The sequence below is a fragment of the Populus trichocarpa genome, chromosome 17 (assembly GCF_000002775.5).
Source record: "Populus trichocarpa isolate Nisqually-1 chromosome 17, P.trichocarpa_v4.1, whole genome shotgun sequence".
NCBI classification, from domain to species: domain Eukaryota; kingdom Viridiplantae; phylum Streptophyta; class Magnoliopsida; order Malpighiales; family Salicaceae; genus Populus; species Populus trichocarpa.
Genome location: NC_037301.2, coordinates 13,917,271 through 13,937,504, shown reverse-complemented (window position 1 = coordinate 13,937,504; position 20,234 = coordinate 13,917,271). Strand labels below are relative to the sequence as shown.

The following is a 20,234-nucleotide window of genomic DNA, read 5'->3' as shown; positions in this document are numbered from 1 at the left end:
AGTTTATTAAAATAATGAGGAACAAATCTTTCAAATTAAAAAGTTGAATGAGAATGAAATTGAAAAAAAAATATAATTTCATAAATTATCTCAAATAAAATAAATAATAATCAAAATAATAGAGATCAAATCTAAAAAATAAAAAAAAATAAAAGATGAAGAAATTAAAATAATAATAATTAACATTTCATAAATTATTTCAAATAAATTAAGTAACAATCAAAAGAATGAGAACCAAATTTGATAGATAAAAAATTTCAATAAAAAAATGATAAGGAAAAGCAAATAACAATTATAAAAATAAAGACCAAAGTTAATATAAAAATTAAATTTTAAGAAATGAAATTAAAAAATAAATATTCAAAACAAAATATATATATAGCAATCAAAAGTTTGGGGATCAAATTTGATATAATCAGCAAATAATATGATATTTTTAATTTTTTCACAATTTCCGGAAAGTGTTTTTCGCCTAAATTTTTCAGGAAAACACTTTCCTGGAAACCAAGCCAAATTTTCCTTTGACTGGAAAGTGTTTTTCGTTGACCAACTTTTCTAATGGTAAACAAACACAGGAAAGTTTGGAAAGTAGTTTTCCGGAAAGTGAATTCCGAGAAACAAACATAGCCTAAGTTAATTTTTAAAATTTTCATAAATTAATATATGGATAATATTAAAGGGACAAATTGATATTTTACCAATTAATAAAAAAATTTAAATTTTTCTATAAATAATAAAATATACCTTTTATTTTTTAGATTTCTCTGCACACTCCGGACTTGACTAGCTAAGTTTCAGAGAAGTAACATGGCAATGATTTGAAGACAACATTCATCAACTTGACTTTGCTTGTTGGTTAGTAAATGTATTTTCAATATATATATATTTTTAATTTTTTAAAATTCATTATATTTCTCTCGGTTATTATCCGAAAGGTTGTTTTATTAATAAATTAATTATTTGTTATAAAAAAAATAGTTCCATTAAAGCTAGTTTAAGGTGAATTTTTTATTATTTTTTTATGTATATCTCACAAGTGATACTGTGAACAATCATCGTTTTATATTTGAAACTTTTGTTAAGTTGATCTTCATTTCATAAAACATTTTAAAGCTTTTGTTAAATGACAATATTCTTGAATTATTACTCAAGTTGTCTGTATGCTCTAGCCGGCTCCTGCATGCTAAGTGCAAGTCTCCATTGTTTTGTAATAAGTTGTTTATTGTTTGGATGGATTAGATTTCGATTTTCCAGTTTGTTTGTATTGATGCTCTCTCTATATGCTTTATGGTGCGAGCATCAATACAAATCCTCAAGTGTATGAAAAAATCATGAATCAATTATTTTTACACATTTATATGAAAAATATATCAACAATGAATTTGATAAAGTTATTTAAACAATTACAACAAATTAAAACTAAGAAAATATATATTTTATTCTCATTCAATGTTAATGAGAAATTATTCTAAAAATTTTGCATATCAATTTTATCTGATTCTAATGTTAGGAATGTGAGCTATCTTAGGCCAGTCCTCTCCTAAATCTTTCTCACACCTTTTCTTCAAATTTGGACAACCCCAAATGGATAGATATTGGAGAGAAGTGAGATGTTGGATACTCTCTGGCAATGAATTCAGCTCTGGACATCCATCAAGGTGCAAATCCTCAAGTGCCGTCAGATGTCTCACGCCCTCTGATAGAGATGTGAATTTGTCACAACTTCCAACAACTAACTTGCGAAGAGAAGATAAGCCACACAGCCCATCCATTGGCAGACAATTTAATCTTCCACAACCACGTATGTACAAGGACTCCAAGGAATTGAGGTTACGAAGACCTTCCTCTGGCAAGCTTCCAAGTTTCCCGCAATACCAAATATTCAAGCTTTTAAGAGCAAAAAGGTTATCTAATACCCTATTTGACAAAGACTCCAGATCTGGCATCCCACCAATTTCTAAGCTTTCAAGGAGGGTATGATTTTGCAGAAACCCATCGGGAAGCTCCCTCACATCGTCAATCTCTTCAATATGAAGAGAAGTGATAGAAGAGAGATTCCTAACTGACATCGACGAGGAAGCATTACATCTCCGGATGTCTAATTTTTTAAGGGAGGGTATAATTGGTATTTCGTTCAACAGAGGGCAACCGACTATCTCCAATTCTTGAAGGCGAGGAAAAGTACACGCAGCCCATTGCTCTAATCCCTCCATGTACTTACAAATCAGCGTCTCCAAAGATGGGAATGGATTTTGCCCATCTCCATACACATTGGTGTCAATACTCTTCACACCATCCATTCCACGTAATACAAGATTCTTGAGGAGCTGTAGTTTGCCCAATGGTGGAAGTTGTTCACAGTTGGGACATGCTGATAGCTCCATCTCTACCAGATTTGGTAGTGTCATGTTCAAGTTCATCATCCAATTAGGAAATCTTGAACCTCCATATCCCCATATCATCAACTTCTTCAGATTTGAATGAGGTTGAAGCCCTTCAAGGACCTCCTCGCTATTTTCCTGAATAACACTCTTTGTTCTATTCCCATTCCAAGATAAAGTCAGTGATAAAAGAGCTGTCTTCAACTCCAAATTGGCACTTTTGGCATCTTCTAAATTCTTAACATTCACAAGATATGCGATACTCAATTCACCAGCAAGATTATTCAGGCTTTCCAGCTCGCTTATGCGACGACCATTCTCCCCACCCACAATGAACATGGTAAGTTTTCGCAGGCATATCAATTGCCCCATTCCACAAGGCATAAATTGAAGTGAATCACAAGCCGTTATGTCAAGATAGACAAGACTTTTCATGTGCTTCATACCTTTTGGTAATTGGATGAGTTCTCCGCAATATCTCAGATCTAGTGTCTGTAGGTTTTGGAGAGAGGTTGTACTTTCAGGCAGTGTTTTGATCATGGAGAATGACACATCTAGATACCTTAGATGTTTCAAATCACAAATTGACTTCGGAAATTTCTGCACCCGGACATTTCTTAATCTCAAGGCTCGATGTTTTCGACCAGGAAACTTTCCCCATTCATTCCAAAGAGCATCATTCCTCAAAAGAAGTGAGCGAAGTGATAGGACCTTGAGAACTTCAGAAGACGAAGCTACTGATTTGTTATAAAAAGCTACTGATTTGTTATAAAAAGCTACATGACGGACAGTTTTAGGAATTTCCAACTTCCCATCGCCTTCTGTCATATAGCATTCTTGTTCTGCAATGGATTGTGCAAGATCATGCATAAGATCATGCATTTTACATGTTATGTTGCCAAATCCATCATCCTGGACCTCTTGCAGAAATGACCTTCCCACTAGTTCATTGAATATCTCAATACCCATGACGTGCAAATCCATTTCTTTTCTGCAAGAAATAAAACCATTTGCCATCCACAAAGCAACCAGCTCCTCCCTCCCCATCACCCGATCTTTTGGAAATATTGCGCAAAACGCAAAGCATTGCTTCAAATGTGGTGATAGATTAGTGTAACTCAACCTCAAAGCAGATAAGATCCGGCTTGCTTCTTCTTTTAGATCCCAAATCTCACTTTCTTTTACTTTTTTCCATTCATCTTCACTTTCTTTTAGCCACATTAGGTTCCCTAGTGCCTTTATAGCTAAAGGAACACCACCACACTTCTTCACTATTGATACTCCAATGGCTTCCAGGTGTGCCCGCTCCTCTTTCCTTCTCATCCCGAATGCAAGCTGTTGAAACAACTGCCAAGAATCTTCTTCAGACAATCTCCCCATGTGCTTGACAAAAGCTGTTGCCATTCTATGAGTAACCATCTCAATACGCGTAGTTACTATGACGGCACTACCTTTAGCTCCACACCTTAATACCTCCTTCAATTTATTCCACCTATCATCATAATCATCCCACACATCATCCAATACAAGCAAAAACTTCTTTCCATTTAACTTCTGTTGGAGGCATCGTTGCAAGGGATCCAATTCTTGAAGATCACCAGAGGCACCATCAATGGACTCTATGATGGCTCTTGTTAATCTTCTGAGATCGAAATCAGTAGATACACACACCCAGATCCTCAAACTGAATTGCTGTTTGACACTTTCTTCGTTGAAGACCAGTTGAACAAGTGTTGTTTTACCTATCCCCCCCATCCCCCATATAGCATAAATAGGGAGATCACCTGAAGTAGTGAGCAGCATGTTGATTAGTTCCTCTTTCTCCTTGCCTCTTCCATAAATTTCTGATTCATTCACCGAAGACCAAGTCTGACGCTGAACAAAACTATCTGCTTCCATCTCCACAGCTCCCTCTGTTAGGTGGAAATTTTGTCTCTCCTTGGCAATGACATCTAGTTTTTCTCTCACATTCTTCAATTTATGAGCTATCCTTTGTCGAAAAACAAGTGGATTATGTTTGCTGGAAAAGAAGGATCTTACTCGATTTTTGAGATCTCTTCGCTGCAGAAGCCACTGAACTTCAATTGCAAACTCATCCAGTACATCATCAACAACATAAGCTGCATCCTTGAGGTCGCTGAGCCACACCTTGATAGGCTCACTCTTCCACTGCTTCTCCTCTGCATCTTGCAGCACAGCTTGAATATTTCTGAACGTGCGCTTGAGATTTTCAAGCTCGGTCGTTAGGCCGCCAGCAAGTCCAAGCTCTTGAAGAATTGGGGAATTCAAGTTCCCCATGATTGTACTCGCGAGAGCAGAAAGAATTGCATCAGCCATAGCTTGGTTTCGAATGGAAATGAATTGGATGTTGACAACAAGAAGTAGAAAAGCTGCAAGGATAACTGAAAGAAGGCGATGTGAGCAAGAAATAGGAAGTAAATATTGAGAAGACAGAGCAGTTTGAGATGAGAAACGGAAAAGGTGAAAGTGTTTGGTTATGGGCTTTACCTGTGCTATTCTGTGAATCAATTGATTAGGCTCCACACGGTGGAGCTTGACTAGCTATGGCTATACTAAAGCAATTGAAGATTCAGAGAAGGAACTTGGCTGTGACAAGGAAGACGAAATCTGTCAAATGAAAACGCAAGATTGGTTATGGAGATGAGAAAGGATTTCTAAACTTTTCAGAGTGAGCAGCAAATTCCAACGGGAACACAAGATTGGTTATGGAAAAGAGATGTGCAGAAGGACCAAATAATTGCTCACTCTCTGGAATAATCAAATATCAGTCCATCTTGGATATGAATTGAGAAAGGAAGAAAAGAACACGACATGACTTTGAACAGAGAAAGTAATAATTGCCCATTAGCCTTGAAATTCTAGCTAAAGATTCTTATCAATGAGTTCAATCTCCTTTTTGAGGTGACCTGACCTGTCGGAATTGCTTTATCTCCACTTCCATCTATAGACAATGATGGATTCACGAGTCATATTCTACAAGAAACAAGCAAGTCATTTCACTCACCCTCTTTCCACATAAGAAAGATGTAAATATATTTCCCTTTTAATAAAGAGCTAAAAGGGCACGGTAGAAATTGCCTCAACATCAATGCTCGGGATAACTGTGGCCAAGATTATTGCAGGTTCAGAATCTAATAAACACCATCTGCTTGAAACACTTCTATCCTTTTCTAACGAGAATTTGAAAGAACAAAATAAAATGGAATGGATTTAGTTTCAAACCATAATAAAATGGCTACGTACCTTACCGGTAATTCTATGAATAACATGGTCCTGATTGAACTTCTAAACATAGATTAAGGATCAAAACCTGACGAGGGAAACTTGAACATGATATAATTCATAATTTAACAGATGAATCTAGTAACATAGTTGAGCCTTGAAAAGATTATTAAACAGACTAGTGTTTAAACGAGGAATTTCTACAAGTAGATTATATGAATTTCTACAAATATAGGCACACCCTAACACATAAATTTACTTGGAGTCTCAATTTGTTTTATTATAGGCCAAAATTAAATATGATTTTGAGCATAATTTACTTTTCTTTTCTTTCTTTCTTTCTTTTTTTTTTCCAAATGAGTATTTTTAAGTGCATCCATGCTATGATGCGGGTAGCATTCCAAGTTAATTTTTAGAAATAATTATAAAAATATGTTATAGTTTAATTATGTTTTTATTTTACTTTTTATATTTTTTAAAATTACTTTTTATATCTTATAATTCATAAATTAATAAAAAAAAATGTATCAGCCATAGCTTGTTTTTCTAAGGGAAAGGAATTGGATGTTGACAAATTAAGGAAGAAGTGGAAAAGCTTTAAGGATAGCTAAAAGCACGGGATGCGAGCAAGAAATGGCAAGTAATTATTGAGAAATGGAAAAGGTGAAAGTGTTTGGTGATGGTAATTATACAATATTGTTATTGTCATATATTATTTTTTAAAATAATTTTTATTTAAAAATATATTAAAATAATATTTTATTATTATTTATTAAAATTTATTTTTGATATAGATATATTAAAACAATTTAAAAATATAAAAAAATTAATTGAAAGTAAAAGAAAAAAATTAATTTTTTTAAAAGTACGGTCCAACCACAAAAACAAACATTATCTTACTTATACTATAAATCTCTTTTTAATAGTGAATAGGTAGGTGTTTTGCTTTACGTTGTGGGTTTGGTTAAGTTTTTCCTAACATAATAAAAGATGTGCAGCCAATGATAACCCTAATCAATACAGGTTAACTTGACCAATACGTGACATAGGATATGGGATCGAGATTACCTTGAAGAAAAGAAAGTAAAAAAAAAAAACATAACAAAGCTCAAAGCCTAATAATCTATTGTCAAATGATAAAATTAAAAAAAAAATCAAGTTTAAGAAAAAGTAACATAAAAAAACAAAACCGAGTCAACTTTGGTTAACCTGACCAACCTACCATCTACAATATGAGATCGGGATAAAAAAAATTATATATATTTTAAAAGGACCTAGAATAAAAGACTAAAGTTAAATAAAAGAAACGTTGGAAAAAATTTAAGTTAACTTGACTAACCCGCACTTAGGATGACCCCACATAAAAAAAGTGAAAGAATCATAAAGCTCAAGGTCAATAATAATAAAAAATCAATTTCTTAAAAACAATTCGAGGAAAAAAAACTTTGAGTCAACTCGGATTAACTCGATTAACCTTCCGTCCAAGATATTAGATCGAGATAAACTCAAAAAAATAAAAGTTGAACAAATAACAAAGCTCAAGCTCCAATAACCCAATGTCAAATGATAAAATAAATAAAAAAATAGTAAAGGATAAAAAAAAAAGACCTAACTTAAATTGGGCTAATATTCAAAACCAATGATCTAGATAATGAGAATATGATTATCGTGCGGAATGGTAAACACAAAAAAAAAAAAATCATGAAGTAAAATTTCCAATCATAATTTTTTTTTCAAAAAAAACAAATAGTAATCAAAATATTAAGGATCAAATCTGGTATAAAAACCAAATGAAAAAAATAATTTGGGATTAAATTGAAAAAGAAAAAAAATTAAGAAAAAAAATTAAAAATTGCAATAAAAAGAATGAGAACCATTATTTGATAAAGAAATTAAATGAAATAAAATTTTGAGAGTTAAAAATAAAAAAAAAATAATCAAGAAAATAATAAGAAGACAAAAATCAAAAGAATGAGGATCAAACTTGAATAAAAACAATTAAAGGGAATAAAATGATGAAGGAAAAAATAAAATAAAAAACAAATCAAGAAAAGAGTAAAACACAAAAAAAGAACAATTAAAAGAATGAGAATTAAATTGGATACAAAAACTAAATGAAACAAAATGTTTGATTTTTTTAAAAAACAAAACTTCAAAAAGTATTAAATGCAAAAAAAATAGTAATCAAAAGAATGAGAATTAAAATTGATAGAAATAGAAACTAGAGGACACAATCAATTTTTAGAAGGACTGACATGAATTTTTAAGCTAAAAGAAAGAAAAGAGAGAAGAAAATTAAAAAAAAAAAGCTCATTGGCACCCACCCACACCTTTACCGTGAACACACACCTTGCCAATGCGAAGAGGACAACGCTCCCCTCCAAACATCGTTGTACATGACTGATTTTGGTCACCGGACAGCTCTGCATGCGCTAACACATGATTTGCACACGTCAACAGTTTTTTTTATAATATTTATTTTCTAAAATTACCAAACAACCCCTGGGTCAACCTAAAAAAATTAAGAAAAGTACAAAAACCCCCTTGGAACCATACTTATATTATTTTTATTAAGGAAAAATTATGTCTCTTCACTATTCTTAAGAAATAATAATAAAAAATACTTGAGTGATAAATAGAAGATTCATCACCCTAAGTGAATTAAGAAAAATAGTTTATCTATTCTTAAATAGTATTGACTGAGAAATTCTTAATTAAGAAGGAATGAGATTTAAAAAGAGTTACAAATATTATTTAAATGATCAATGACTATTAGATAGAGAATAAACATGATTTAACATGGCAGACATACTCCATGCTTTAATGTTAAATCAAAATATTATTGATGAAGTGATATTAATTACACTAAGAAATTGATCACTGGAAGGTTAAGTCAAACCACTAATAATTTTTTTTAATATTTAAGAGATCAAGACACGTTAATAGACGATGCACATTGTCTTCAAATATAAATTAATTAATTATTGAATTGATAATAAATTAAATTGTTTAATTTAATTAATTCTATTTAATTATAATTATAATTTATATTTGGGCCAACATATTAAGAACTTAATAGATCACACACATTAAAAACCTTTAGGTAGAAATTAAACTGGGATGAGTATGACTTGATTAAAATATATTTTAAAAGTTAACGACTAAAATATAATTAATACAAGTATTATATTTTTAGACCTAGAAAAATCAAATAAGTACTTGATTGAGTTAATTTCTAAATTTTTATTGAATTAATATATGAATATTATTCAAGAGGCAAATTGATATTTTACTAATTTATAAGGTTTTCAGATTTCTCTATAAATAGCAAGTTATGCCTTTTATTTTTTTTATTAGATTGTCACTTCAACAGAAAAATTACATAAATACAAAATTAGAGCTAACAATCTAAGTATAACAATTTCTCTTCTAATTAGAGATTTAAAAGATTTCTCATTGATGGTTCGTATGGATTACTATTGGATGCCAAACAATTGTATAGTTTGTAGTTTGTGATAACTCAGCATTTAAAGAATTATTTAAAGTAAAAAAAAAATCATATCTTAATAAATTCCTAAATAACTTTATATTTGTCTAACGGGATCTTAGAGACTTCTAAATAATTTTGTTTTACTATTTTTATTACTACGAAAACTCAACAATAAACTCATTTCACCATGGAAAAAAAAAGTGTATGGACTAATTTGTTACCACTCGATTTTGTAATGCATAATTGATCAGTTGAAAAGTTGATTTTACCCGATTAGAAGAAACTTGTTAGTTTTTTTCAGAATACTAAAAGTGTAAATGTTTCTTGCATCAGAGTGTTTTACTGCTAGCTTTTATTTGTTTTTCTTTTGGTAATGTAATTGTAAATAATGTGGTGGTTTTAATTATATTAAAATATTAAAACTGCAGTCCTCTAACTATATATTGATTGGGCTCTACACAGTGCAGACTCGACTAGCTATGCCTATATTAAAGCTATTGAAGTTTCAGAGAAGTAACATGGCTATGATTTGAAGACAACATTCATCAACTTGAATTAGCTTGTCGGTTAGTAAGTGTCTCCCGCACTGGCCAATCCGCGTAGGCTTCACACGTTGTAGACTTGACAAATCAAGAAAAGATAAAAGACTGAAGAAAAGATAAGATTGTGGTTTGCTTTTGTATATTCCCCAAAGTCAAGAACGTCCTTTAGGTGTCTCTCCACCAAGAAATTTTGCAACCAAGAGGCAATGTACCTTTCACTTTTATATCCAAAGATCGCCAAAGATCTGATCAAAACTGTGGTGCAAGTTTTTATGACTCTTTCGTTCTTCGTTTCATCCTATGCTTGGTTTCAAAACTGTGGTGCAATTTTGCCCGTGTGAGATGTAGGAACTTCCCGGAGGAGGGAGGGTTTTTAAGCGAGTTATTAGTAGGAGAATAAGGCTTGGTTTCATTGCTATGTAGGAACTTCCCGGATTCCGTCTACAAGCCTATCTATCTACCTTTAACTTGTCCTTGTGGGTGTGAGTTGTGACTTCTGCTTGCAACATATGGATTGTGCTTTCAAATTTCTCTTTGTTCATTGGTGTACAATCAAAAGAAAATCCCAGAGTGATAATGCAACATCCAAAAGTTCAGCCCACGATCCCTTGAACTGACATGGCAAATTGACCCCAGAAATGAAATATAACGAGCTTACGATTAAATTGACCCCAGAAATGAAAAGCTTGGGCAAAGGTACAACCCTGGAAAACTCATGAGAACTTACTTCAATCTCATAGATGAATTAAGATTCACACAAGTAGTTTAGAGGTGATTTTACTGGCAGGATGTCCAACCCCCCAAAGTAAAATGAACAATACAAAAGAGCTACCGAAGCTATCTAACTTCCATACAAAACCCAGCATTAACAAAGACAACAAGAATACAACAGATTATAGTGTTGAGAAAGCACGATATTTGCAAGGAAAATCTGTAAAATGCTCATTCAGCATAGTGGACAGTCATACGAATCTTCCCCTGATGTAACCTCAGAATCTTCTTCCTCTTCATCATATTCAGCAATTCCTAATGGTTGCATTGACAGTCATCTTGGTCAGGGCAGCAGTCCTGCTAGCCATCTGTGATCAGCTGCCTATAGTGGGAGGAGGACAGCAGTGGTTGGCGAGTCTTCTTAATCAGAAGAGTTTGTGCCTAGCCATCTTCTAGAACGAGATGGTCTAGTTGATTGCGGTGGGGCTGGTGTTTGTAGCATTGCAGCAGGGCTATCAACATCAAAGTTGACATTGATTTCCAAAGTCCTTGCAATAGATGACAGAAGTTAGCTAGGGAAAAGAAGAGGAAGAAGACTGAAAAATCAATACTACTTCTAAAACTAAATTGGTGATTATGCTCCATCAAGTATTAGCCACTAAATCAACTTCTATATCCTGAAACTTTCCAGTGTCTAATGGAATAATTTTTCAATTTGCCTAGAATCCTCAATATCTGATTTGTTATTGATACCAGAAATATCGTAACGAGCACAGACAGATCATTGTAATTTAGTATATAAATACAGTCTTATATTTCATCTTCTCAGCATTTCTTTGATTTACTTTTTTTTTTTTGTGATTTGTGACTAACATATCTATGCTAATAATTTGAAGTATGAACAATTCACAAGAATTCTATACATCACATCTAGCCTATGTGTTCTTGATTTGCTGTTTCATAATTGCTACATATGGCAATGGCTTCTGAAAAGTAATCCAAGTACAATTTGATAATTTTTTTCCACCTGTACCAAATTGGATGCAACTGAAGGGAAAAAAGAAGTTGCTGAACTGGAATAGATGGAAGAGGAATCGAAGTTGAGGATTTGCTAGAAAACATATTATTCTGTTTTTCTTTTTCATGCTTCTTTACTTCTTTTTGGGAAATTAAAATACCTGTTCTGGAAACAGCCTAACAAGATTTTTTTGGCAAGGTTTTTAATATTTCTTGCAGGAAATGAACTCTAATCTAATCATAGCCTTACTTATAAATGTTAATCAAAACATAAATGAAGCATCTGGATGTGGGAATAAAAATTAAAAACTCCAGTGTCATGCTACTCCATGAATGATCTATCTTCTGCTGCAATTTAGGGACTTCAAATTGTAGATGTTTATGATTTTGGAATGGGGAAACAATATAGTAAGCTTTTATGATGATAGAGTATATTTAATTGTTCATGTTTCTCTGAGCATTTTTACAACTTTAATGTGAGGAATGTCAGGACTAAGCTATTGCTGCTGTTTCTTTTGTATAAGATTTTCACCTTCCTTGAGTTGCCTCTTTTAATTGTTCTGTACCAAGGGTTGGCTGCCTATGTCTTTTTGCTGCTTTACAATTATATGAAAATAAAGAAAATTTCTCAGTGCTTAACCATTTCGAAATTAATGCAAGACATCTTTCTGCGTGTCGCAGCAAGGAAATTGTTTCATTTTCCTCTTACCCATTTGAAAGTACTAATATCAGCTGTTTCGTGTCTTCCAGTGAGTCTCTGCTCTTTCCCTTCTCCATAAGCTGAAATGTGTTCTTTATGCCTCAGACCAAGCTTTTCAATTGCTTTCTGATGACTTCATAGCCTATTTCATTTCTGATTGACATAGTATTGAAAATGTGAAGAATTTTCAAGCACAAGACAAAAATAAAATCAAGAGGGTGGAATAAAGAAGCAAACAAGTTAAGTTTCAATCAATGATGCAAAATTGTACCTGTCATTTTTGTGTGCCCCAACTCCTTTCCTATCTCCTTGAAAAAACAGAAGTCCAATTTCTTGAGAGTTCTGTTGGGGATTTCTGCTCCCCATGCGGAACGGTGGTGTTCATGATCATTACTCAAAAGAGGCTAAGCACACTGACACAATATTTAACGTGGTTCGGCTAATTGCCTACATCCACGGGAGAGATCAATATTATTAGAGATAGAGAAAGAATACAACACACGGAGGAGGATCACATCCACTCAACTCCCATCTCTCATTGCTACATAGGGCAGCAGCTGCATATGGCAGCAGGGCTGCTGGTGGCAGCCCTTCTCTTTCTTTCTCTCTTTTGTAGCTCTACTACAAGACTCTCTCTCTCATTTTGTGCTGCACTCTTGGTGTCTATTTATAGGCTTCAATGACAGCTCCTCTTGCTCCTTTGTCAACAATGGTGGTTGCCAAACTTACCAAACTTTGACATTAGACAATGGTTGTTGGCTGCCACCAACAACCCACCATTGTAGCCTCCTTCTTTGACAATGTCAAGAGGCTGCAAATGCTGCACCAGCAGCTCTCTTTGACTCTCACATGGCAGCCATCTTCTTTGACAATGGCAGCCATCTGCTTTGACAATGGCAGCCACATAATTGGCAATATTCCAACAATCACCCCCTTTGCCATTTATGTGGGCAATTGTCTTCTTGCTTCTTCAGCACACGCTTGCATCCTGCAGCTCTTCCAAGCTTACCATTCTGAGAACATCCTTGGCCAAGTTTACAGGTACTCGCCAAACCTTTCAATCACCAGAGTCACCAAAGCACACCTTTTCTCACACAAAAGGATCACTGCAACCAGATGGTCTGTCACATCACATCTAAAGAGTGTTAACGCTTGTCTTTGGGACAACATTCCCCTTCGAGTGTATTAACCATGCTCAATCCGGAATGATTTATCAAGCCTCACATCAAGGCTTACAACACCCCCTCAAATGGAAATATCTATTTCCGAGTGCGACAGTCATTATTTGAGTATTTCAATGTGATCATGAGCTCACCACTCTTCCAAGAGTCTACTCATCCCGGAGTTACGTCTGCCCTCTGTTCTATTCTAGGAACCACGCCTTACTTCTCCGTGAGTCTCTCGCTCTTAGTTCCAAGAGTCCAGGTAGCTCTCCACCTTTAACCATGGGGGCAACCCATTAAAGGTTGATCCATATCTGTCTTCATACTCTGAGTATTACAATGCCATTACCGAGCTTACCACCTTGACAAGAGTCAACTTGTTCCCGGAACCTGCGCATGTCCTCTGCTCATTCCTAGCAGTCGCGTCTTAATGCTCCACAAGTCATCCACTTATTGTCCAAGGCAAATGTTATCTAGCTCATTGATCTTTAGCCTAGGGGCATGAAAGTCAATCCTGCATTTGTATCCAAACTCATCATAACCATTTCATTGGCTATACACCTGTCCACTCATATCTAGCCATCACATTGGCTTTGAGGCGTTCTGAACTGGGCTCCTTTCATGGCCCTCACACCTTCTCTAAGGTGTCTTCGGCTTTCATAGGCGGTCACATCCTCCTTCAGCTGGGATGTATCAAAGTGGCTCCAAAATTCTCTACCACCATGTGGACTATGGGAGAGATAACTGCCACTAATTACATAGAAAGAGAAACTTGCGGTATACTCCTCGCAATCCTCCACCTCGATTTCTATGTTTGGAGCTTCTGTGCCTTTCTGCTTGACAGCTCCACCTACACCAACTCTCTTTGGTGTCTTTGCCTTTCATCATAGGCGGTCGCCTTTTATCACAGGCGTTGCACCCCCTCAATTAGGTGCCTCTGCAACAGCTCTCTTTCCATCCTTGTATGTATTGGAAAGGTCTTCGCTTGTTGTCTTCATCAAGAGCATAAGAGACTTCCTGTTGTACAACCTTTACACATAGTCTCTGCTCTGAGCTTCATCTGGGAACACTTCTTCTCCTTGCACCTGTTGTCTCATTACAGTACCTCGTTAGATCACGGGTACTCTTGCACAATCTCCGTGTGCCCTCGTGCAATTTTTGTTCTCCAGATTTCTCCCTATTCCTTGCTTATGTTTGACAGCAGCTCATCCTGTCACAACACCTGTTCAAGTCAAAATAGGGTGCCAATCTTTATCTCCTTGTTGTATTTCTCTTCCATTATCAGGGTCTTCATCAATTCTCCCTTGAGAAATCACAGTCACCGAAGCTAACTTCTTTGGAGAAATCACCACTTCATCAGATCCTTGAACATACGGAACCCAACTGTTCTCTTGTGCCGTCATCCTGCTAGTCTTCAACCGTTTCATTACAGACTGCTATATATATGAAAATAGTACCGTATGGATATTCCTTCAACTAAGCAAGTTCCCAGGAAAGATTGGAGGGGTCACACTGGTCCCGCTTAAAACCCAATCTCCTAGACAGAACTTCTTACGCCATATTTATCCATCGTACTGTCTTTCCGTATATACAACCATTTGCTAGCTTTGTTGCGACTTTCCTTTACAAGTGATCTGGGTATCCTGGTTTTATACCTGATTTCTCAACATCTGGCGAGACTACCAGTGCTTAGATTCGTCAAGATTGGTCTTCATCAATTTCAACTCTTCACCTCAAATCGTCCACTTGATCGGGTGTCCAGAGTATCCCAATTTTGCCTTCATTCGGCAAATAAAAAATCTCCTCATTTAGCAGTTCAACACATGTAATTGGGTAAACATGTGCACCTTCTTCTTCATCATCACCATCGACCACCATGATGACCTTCAGATGCCTCCTGATCGGGCAATCTCCTTTTGTTAATTCACCACCACCATTTCTAGTCACAATCTCAACGATCGGACCGTACCATTGCATCCGGAACAATCAAATTAGCTGGAAACAAGTCCGAAATCATCCAAATCGCATTTCAGACGGCTAAGATTTGATCAAAATAATTATGGCCTGATGAGCGGCTCAGATTCAATCTCAAATCCGGTTGCACGTAGAATCAGCTACACTGGATCCTATCCCTCGGCTCGCGGCTCGGCTCCACCTCGGCTCGGCTTCAACTCAGCTTGGCTCATGACTGATGACGTGGCTGGTGGGTCCCACTATGCTGACGTGTCAGCTGACTGGTCGCTGACATGGCATGCCAACTGTGCATGCTGACATCACAATTATGCCATGCTGACGTCATCCTTATCCGGGTCAGTCTTGTGGGTCGAGTCATCTGGTATTCGGGTCGGATCTGCCATTCGGGCGAAGAAGACGCGTGGCTCGCGTGTGGCGCGTTGGTGCGCGTGGGCAGCCTCCTCTCCGGCGCGTGTTGGCGCGTGCGGGCATGTCCCACGTCAGAATTTTACGCCGTTTTCACCAGTGGCTTCGTCTCTTCCTCCTCTACACAGTGGTATGGTCAAAACATAATTTTGACAACTTTCATTTTTGAGCAAAAATCAAACACCACTTTAAACCATAGGCTCTGATACCAATTGTTGGGGATTTCTGCTCCCCATGCGGAACGGTGGTGTTCATGATCATTACTCAAAAGAGGCTAAGCACACTGACACAATATTTAACGTGGTTCGGCTAATTGCCTACATCCACGGGAGAGATCAATATTATTAGAGATAGAGAAAGAATACAACACACGGAGGAGGATCACATCCACTCAACTCCCATCTCTCATTGCTACATAGGGCAGCAGCTGCATATGGCAGCAGGGCTGCTGGTGGCAGCCCTTCTCTTTCTTTCTCTCTTTTGTAGCTCTACTACAAGACTCTCTCTCTCATTTTGTGCTGCACTCTTGGTGTCTATTTATAGGCTTCAATGACAGCTCCTCTTGCTCCTTTGTCAACAATGGTGGTTGCCAAACTTACCAAACTTTGACATTAGACAATGGTTGTTGGCTGCCACCAACAACCCACCATTGTAGCCTCCTTCTTTGACAATGTCAAGAGGCTGCAAATGCTGCACCAGCAGCTCTCTTTGACTCTCACATGGCAGCCATCTTCTTTGACAATGGCAGCCATCTGCTTTGACAATGGCAGCCACATAATTGGCAATATTCCAACAAGTTCAAACAATAAAAGTACTGAAATCATGCTTGAATAGCTAAGAATGTGCGAGCAACATAATTACGAATATGAGAGCACAGGTAAAAGGAACAAAAAAAGATCAGTTCTAGTTATTGTTGTTATAAATTTTGAATCTTTAAAGGTTTAGTTTTATTTACTGTTAATTGTTATGTTTTTCTAGAATGTTTTAATGTTATACTATTGCATTTAGGAATCATGAATTCATGAAATTTTGTTAAATCATTTGAGTTGGTCATAACTTATAACTGATGGTGTGCTTTTTGATGTTTATAATGTCTTTATACATGGTTGGTTGTGTTTGTGCTGTGAATCTGAAATGGTTCTTGATTTGTCAATAGAGTCTAAAAAATACATATTTATATATTCAGGTTAGGTCAGTATTCATTGATTTTTAATTAAATATAAATTCGGCTTAGGTTAATATCATCGATTTTAAATTAAAGTATCATCTTTATATACTAGTTGTTAAAACATGCTTGAATTAAATATGTATTCGGTTTGAGACTGTTTGTTTCTGCGTTTCAAAAACGTTTTTGAAAAAAATTGAAATTTTTTTATTTTTTTATTTATTTCAAATTAATATATTTTTAATGTTTTCAAATCATTTTAATGCGTTGATATTAAAAATAATTTTTAAAAATAAAAAAATATTATTTAAAAATTAATTCAAGTATCAGATAATGAACAGTCCTGCAGCATTTAGAGAGAGAGAGAGAGAGAGAGAGAGTACGCAAGAGAGAGTGGATTTTTATGTATTTTTGAAGGATGAAATTACCTCATCATTTTACACTGTTATTAGAAGTCTAACTCGAAGACTAACATGAAATTAAGAGATTTAAATTACTAAATGATCTGTTCAATTCATTGATCACGCGCGAGCAACAGGTACTGATTTACTATGCAGAAATGAAACCATAAATTAACTTAACGATGTAAAACTTGAGAGGCAAAGAAATTGAATCTGCTGGAGTAATATTATCATTGATCTCTTCATGTATTTATACAAGCAGGATTCCAGACTTTCCTTTCCATTAGGATTCAATTACTACATTGAAATATAGTTAGGCATTACAAAAGGAAAGTAAATTTGTACAGATTATCTATTTCTAATGTAGAGATTGTGGAATTCCTAACAAACGAGCATTACAAAATATAATTGAAATCAATTATTCATGAAGCAACCTCAGCCAATAACCATAAGAGAAAACACAGATATGTGTGTGTGTAAATCTAAAATATTGAATTGAAAGAGAGCTTACTACTGCTATCGGAGAAATTACCTTCATTTTTAGTATATTATAATCTCAGGAATATGAGCTATCTTAGGCCAGTCCTCTCCTCTCTCTTTCTTACACCTGTTCTTTAATTTTGGACAAGTTTCAATTATCAATGAGCTGAGGTTGCTGAGACTCTGCACCCCATCTGGTAAAGACACCAAATTAGGGCAACCCCCAATCGCCAAGCGTGAAAGGGACGTGAGATATCCAATTTGATTTGGCAAAGAAGCTAATCTCTTGCAGTTCCGTATATGTAGAGATCGGAGAGAAGTGAGATGCTTGATACTCTCTGGCAATGAATTCAGCTCTGGACATCCATGAAGCAACAAATCCTCAAGTGCCGTCAGATGTCGCACTCCCTCGGATAGAGATGTGAATTTATCACAATTTCTAATAAATAACTTACGAAGAGAAGATAAGCCACATAGCCCTTTCATTGGCAGAGAATTTAATCTTCCACAATCATGTATGTCTAAAACCTCCAAGGAATTGAGGTTACGAAGACCTTCCTCTGGCAAGCTTTGAAGTTTATAACAACACTGAATCTTCAAGCTTTTAAGAGCAGTAAGGTTATCTAATACCCTATTTGACAAAGACTTCAGATCTGGCATCCCATCAATTTCTAAGCTTTCAAGGAGGGTATGATTTTGCAAAAACCCATCGGGAAGCTCCCTCATTTTTGGAATCTGTCCTGTATAAAGAGAGATGATAGAAGTGATATTCCTAACTGACACAAGCCACGAAGCATTCACTCCCTCGATGTGTAATGTTTTGACGGAGGGTATAATTGGTATCTCGTTCAACACAGGGCAATAAGCTATCTTCAGTTCTCGAAGGCAAGGAAAAGTACATGCAGCCCATTCCTCTAATCCCTCCATGCACTCAAAAGTCAGCGTCTCCAAAGATGGGAATGGATTTTCCCGATCTCCATACACAGTGCTGTCAATACTCTTCACACCAACCAATCCCCATAATTTAAGACTCTTGAGGAACTGTAGTTTCCCCAATGGTGGAAGTTGATCACAGTTGGCACATGCTGATAGCTCCATCTCTACCAGATTTGGTAGCGTCATGTTCAAGTTCATCATCCAATTAGGAAATTTTGAACCTCTGTATCCCAATATCCTCAACCTCTTCAATTTTGAAGGAGGTTGAAGCCCATCAAGGACCTCCTCGTTATTTTCCTGAATAACACTCTTTCTTCGTTGTGATGGAGGAAATGACCGAGAGTCAAAAAGGTAAGATCCATTCTCATGCCAAGATAAAGTCAGTGATAAAAGAGCTGTCTTCAACTTCAAATTGGCACTTTTGGCATCTTCTAAATTCTTAACATTCACAAGATCTGCGATTCTCAGTTCACCAGCGAGATTATTCAGCCTTTCCAGCTCACTTATGCGACGACCTTTCTCGCCACCCGCAATGAACAAGGTAAGTTTTCGCAGGCATATCAATTGTCTCATTCCAGCAGGCATAAATCGAAGTGAACCACAATCCGTGATGTCAAGATAGACAAGACTTTTCATGTGCTTCATACCTTTTGGTAATTGGATGAGTTTTCTGCAACCTCTCAGATCTAGTGTCTGGAGGTTTTGGAGAGAGGTTGTACTTTCAGGTAGTGTTTTGAACCAGGAGCCTGACACATCTAGATACCTTAGATGTTTCAAATCACAAACTGACTTTGGCAATTTCTTGGCCCAGACATTTCTTAAACTCAATGCTCGATGCTTTCGACCAGGAATCTGTCCCCATCCATTGGAAAGATGATCATTCCTCAAAAGAAATGAGCGAAGTGATAGGACCTTGAGAACTTCAGAAGACGAAGCTACTGATTTGTTATAAAAAGCTACATGACGGACAGTTTTAGGAATTTCCACCTCCCCATCGCCTTCTGTTCTCATACAGCATTCTTGTACTGCAATGGATTGTGCGAGATCATGCATAAGATCATGCATTTTACATGTTACGTTACCGAATCCATCATCATGGACATCTTGCAGAAATGTCCTTCCCACTAGTTCATTGAAAATCCCAAGACCCATAATGTGCAGATCGATTTCATTTCTGCACGAAATAAAGCCATTTGCCATCCATAAAGCAATCAACTCCTCCCTCCTCATCTGGTGATCTTTTGGAAATATAGCGCAAAACGCAAAGCATTGCTTCAAATGTGGTGATAGATTAGTGTAACTCAACCTCAAAGCAGGTAAAATCTCGCTTGCTTCCTCTCTTAGATCCCAAATCTCACTTTTTTTAACTTTTATCCATTCATCTTCACTTTCTTTTAGTCGCATTAGGTTCCCGAGCGCCTTTATAGCTAAAGGAACTCCTCCACACTTCTTCACTATTGATACTCCAATGGCTTCCAGGTGCACCCACTCCTCTTTCCTTCTCATCCCGAATGCAAGCTGTTGAAACAAATGCAAAGAATCTTCTTCAGACAACCTCCCCATGGGCTGGACCAAAGTAGCTGCCATTCTACGAGCAACCATATCATTACGCGTAGTTACTATTAT

General features: G+C 36.0%; 1 protein-coding gene across 6 annotated transcripts in view; it reads right to left on the bottom strand.

Annotated features, from left to right (window-relative positions):
• Positions 1 to 1,332: 1,332 nt before the first annotated feature.
• The window catches only part of LOC18110388 (putative disease resistance protein RGA1), a 42,899-nt gene continuing 23,997 nt past the window's right edge, over positions 1,333 to 20,234 (bottom strand). For 2 of the 6 annotated variants that reach the window (XM_052448661.1, XM_052448660.1), the window contains one exon: positions 1,333 to 1,557. In XM_052448661.1, coding sequence (XP_052304621.1) covers positions 1,491 to 1,557 — 67 coding nt within the window. In that variant the 3' untranslated portion in view covers positions 1,333 to 1,490. Of the gene's footprint in view, positions 4,784 to 4,889; positions 5,250 to 17,396; positions 18,227 to 20,234 lie in introns of those variants that run through there. The other 4 variants (XM_006388641.3, XM_024592991.2, XM_052448659.1 and 1 more) reach the window with 4 other exon arrangements.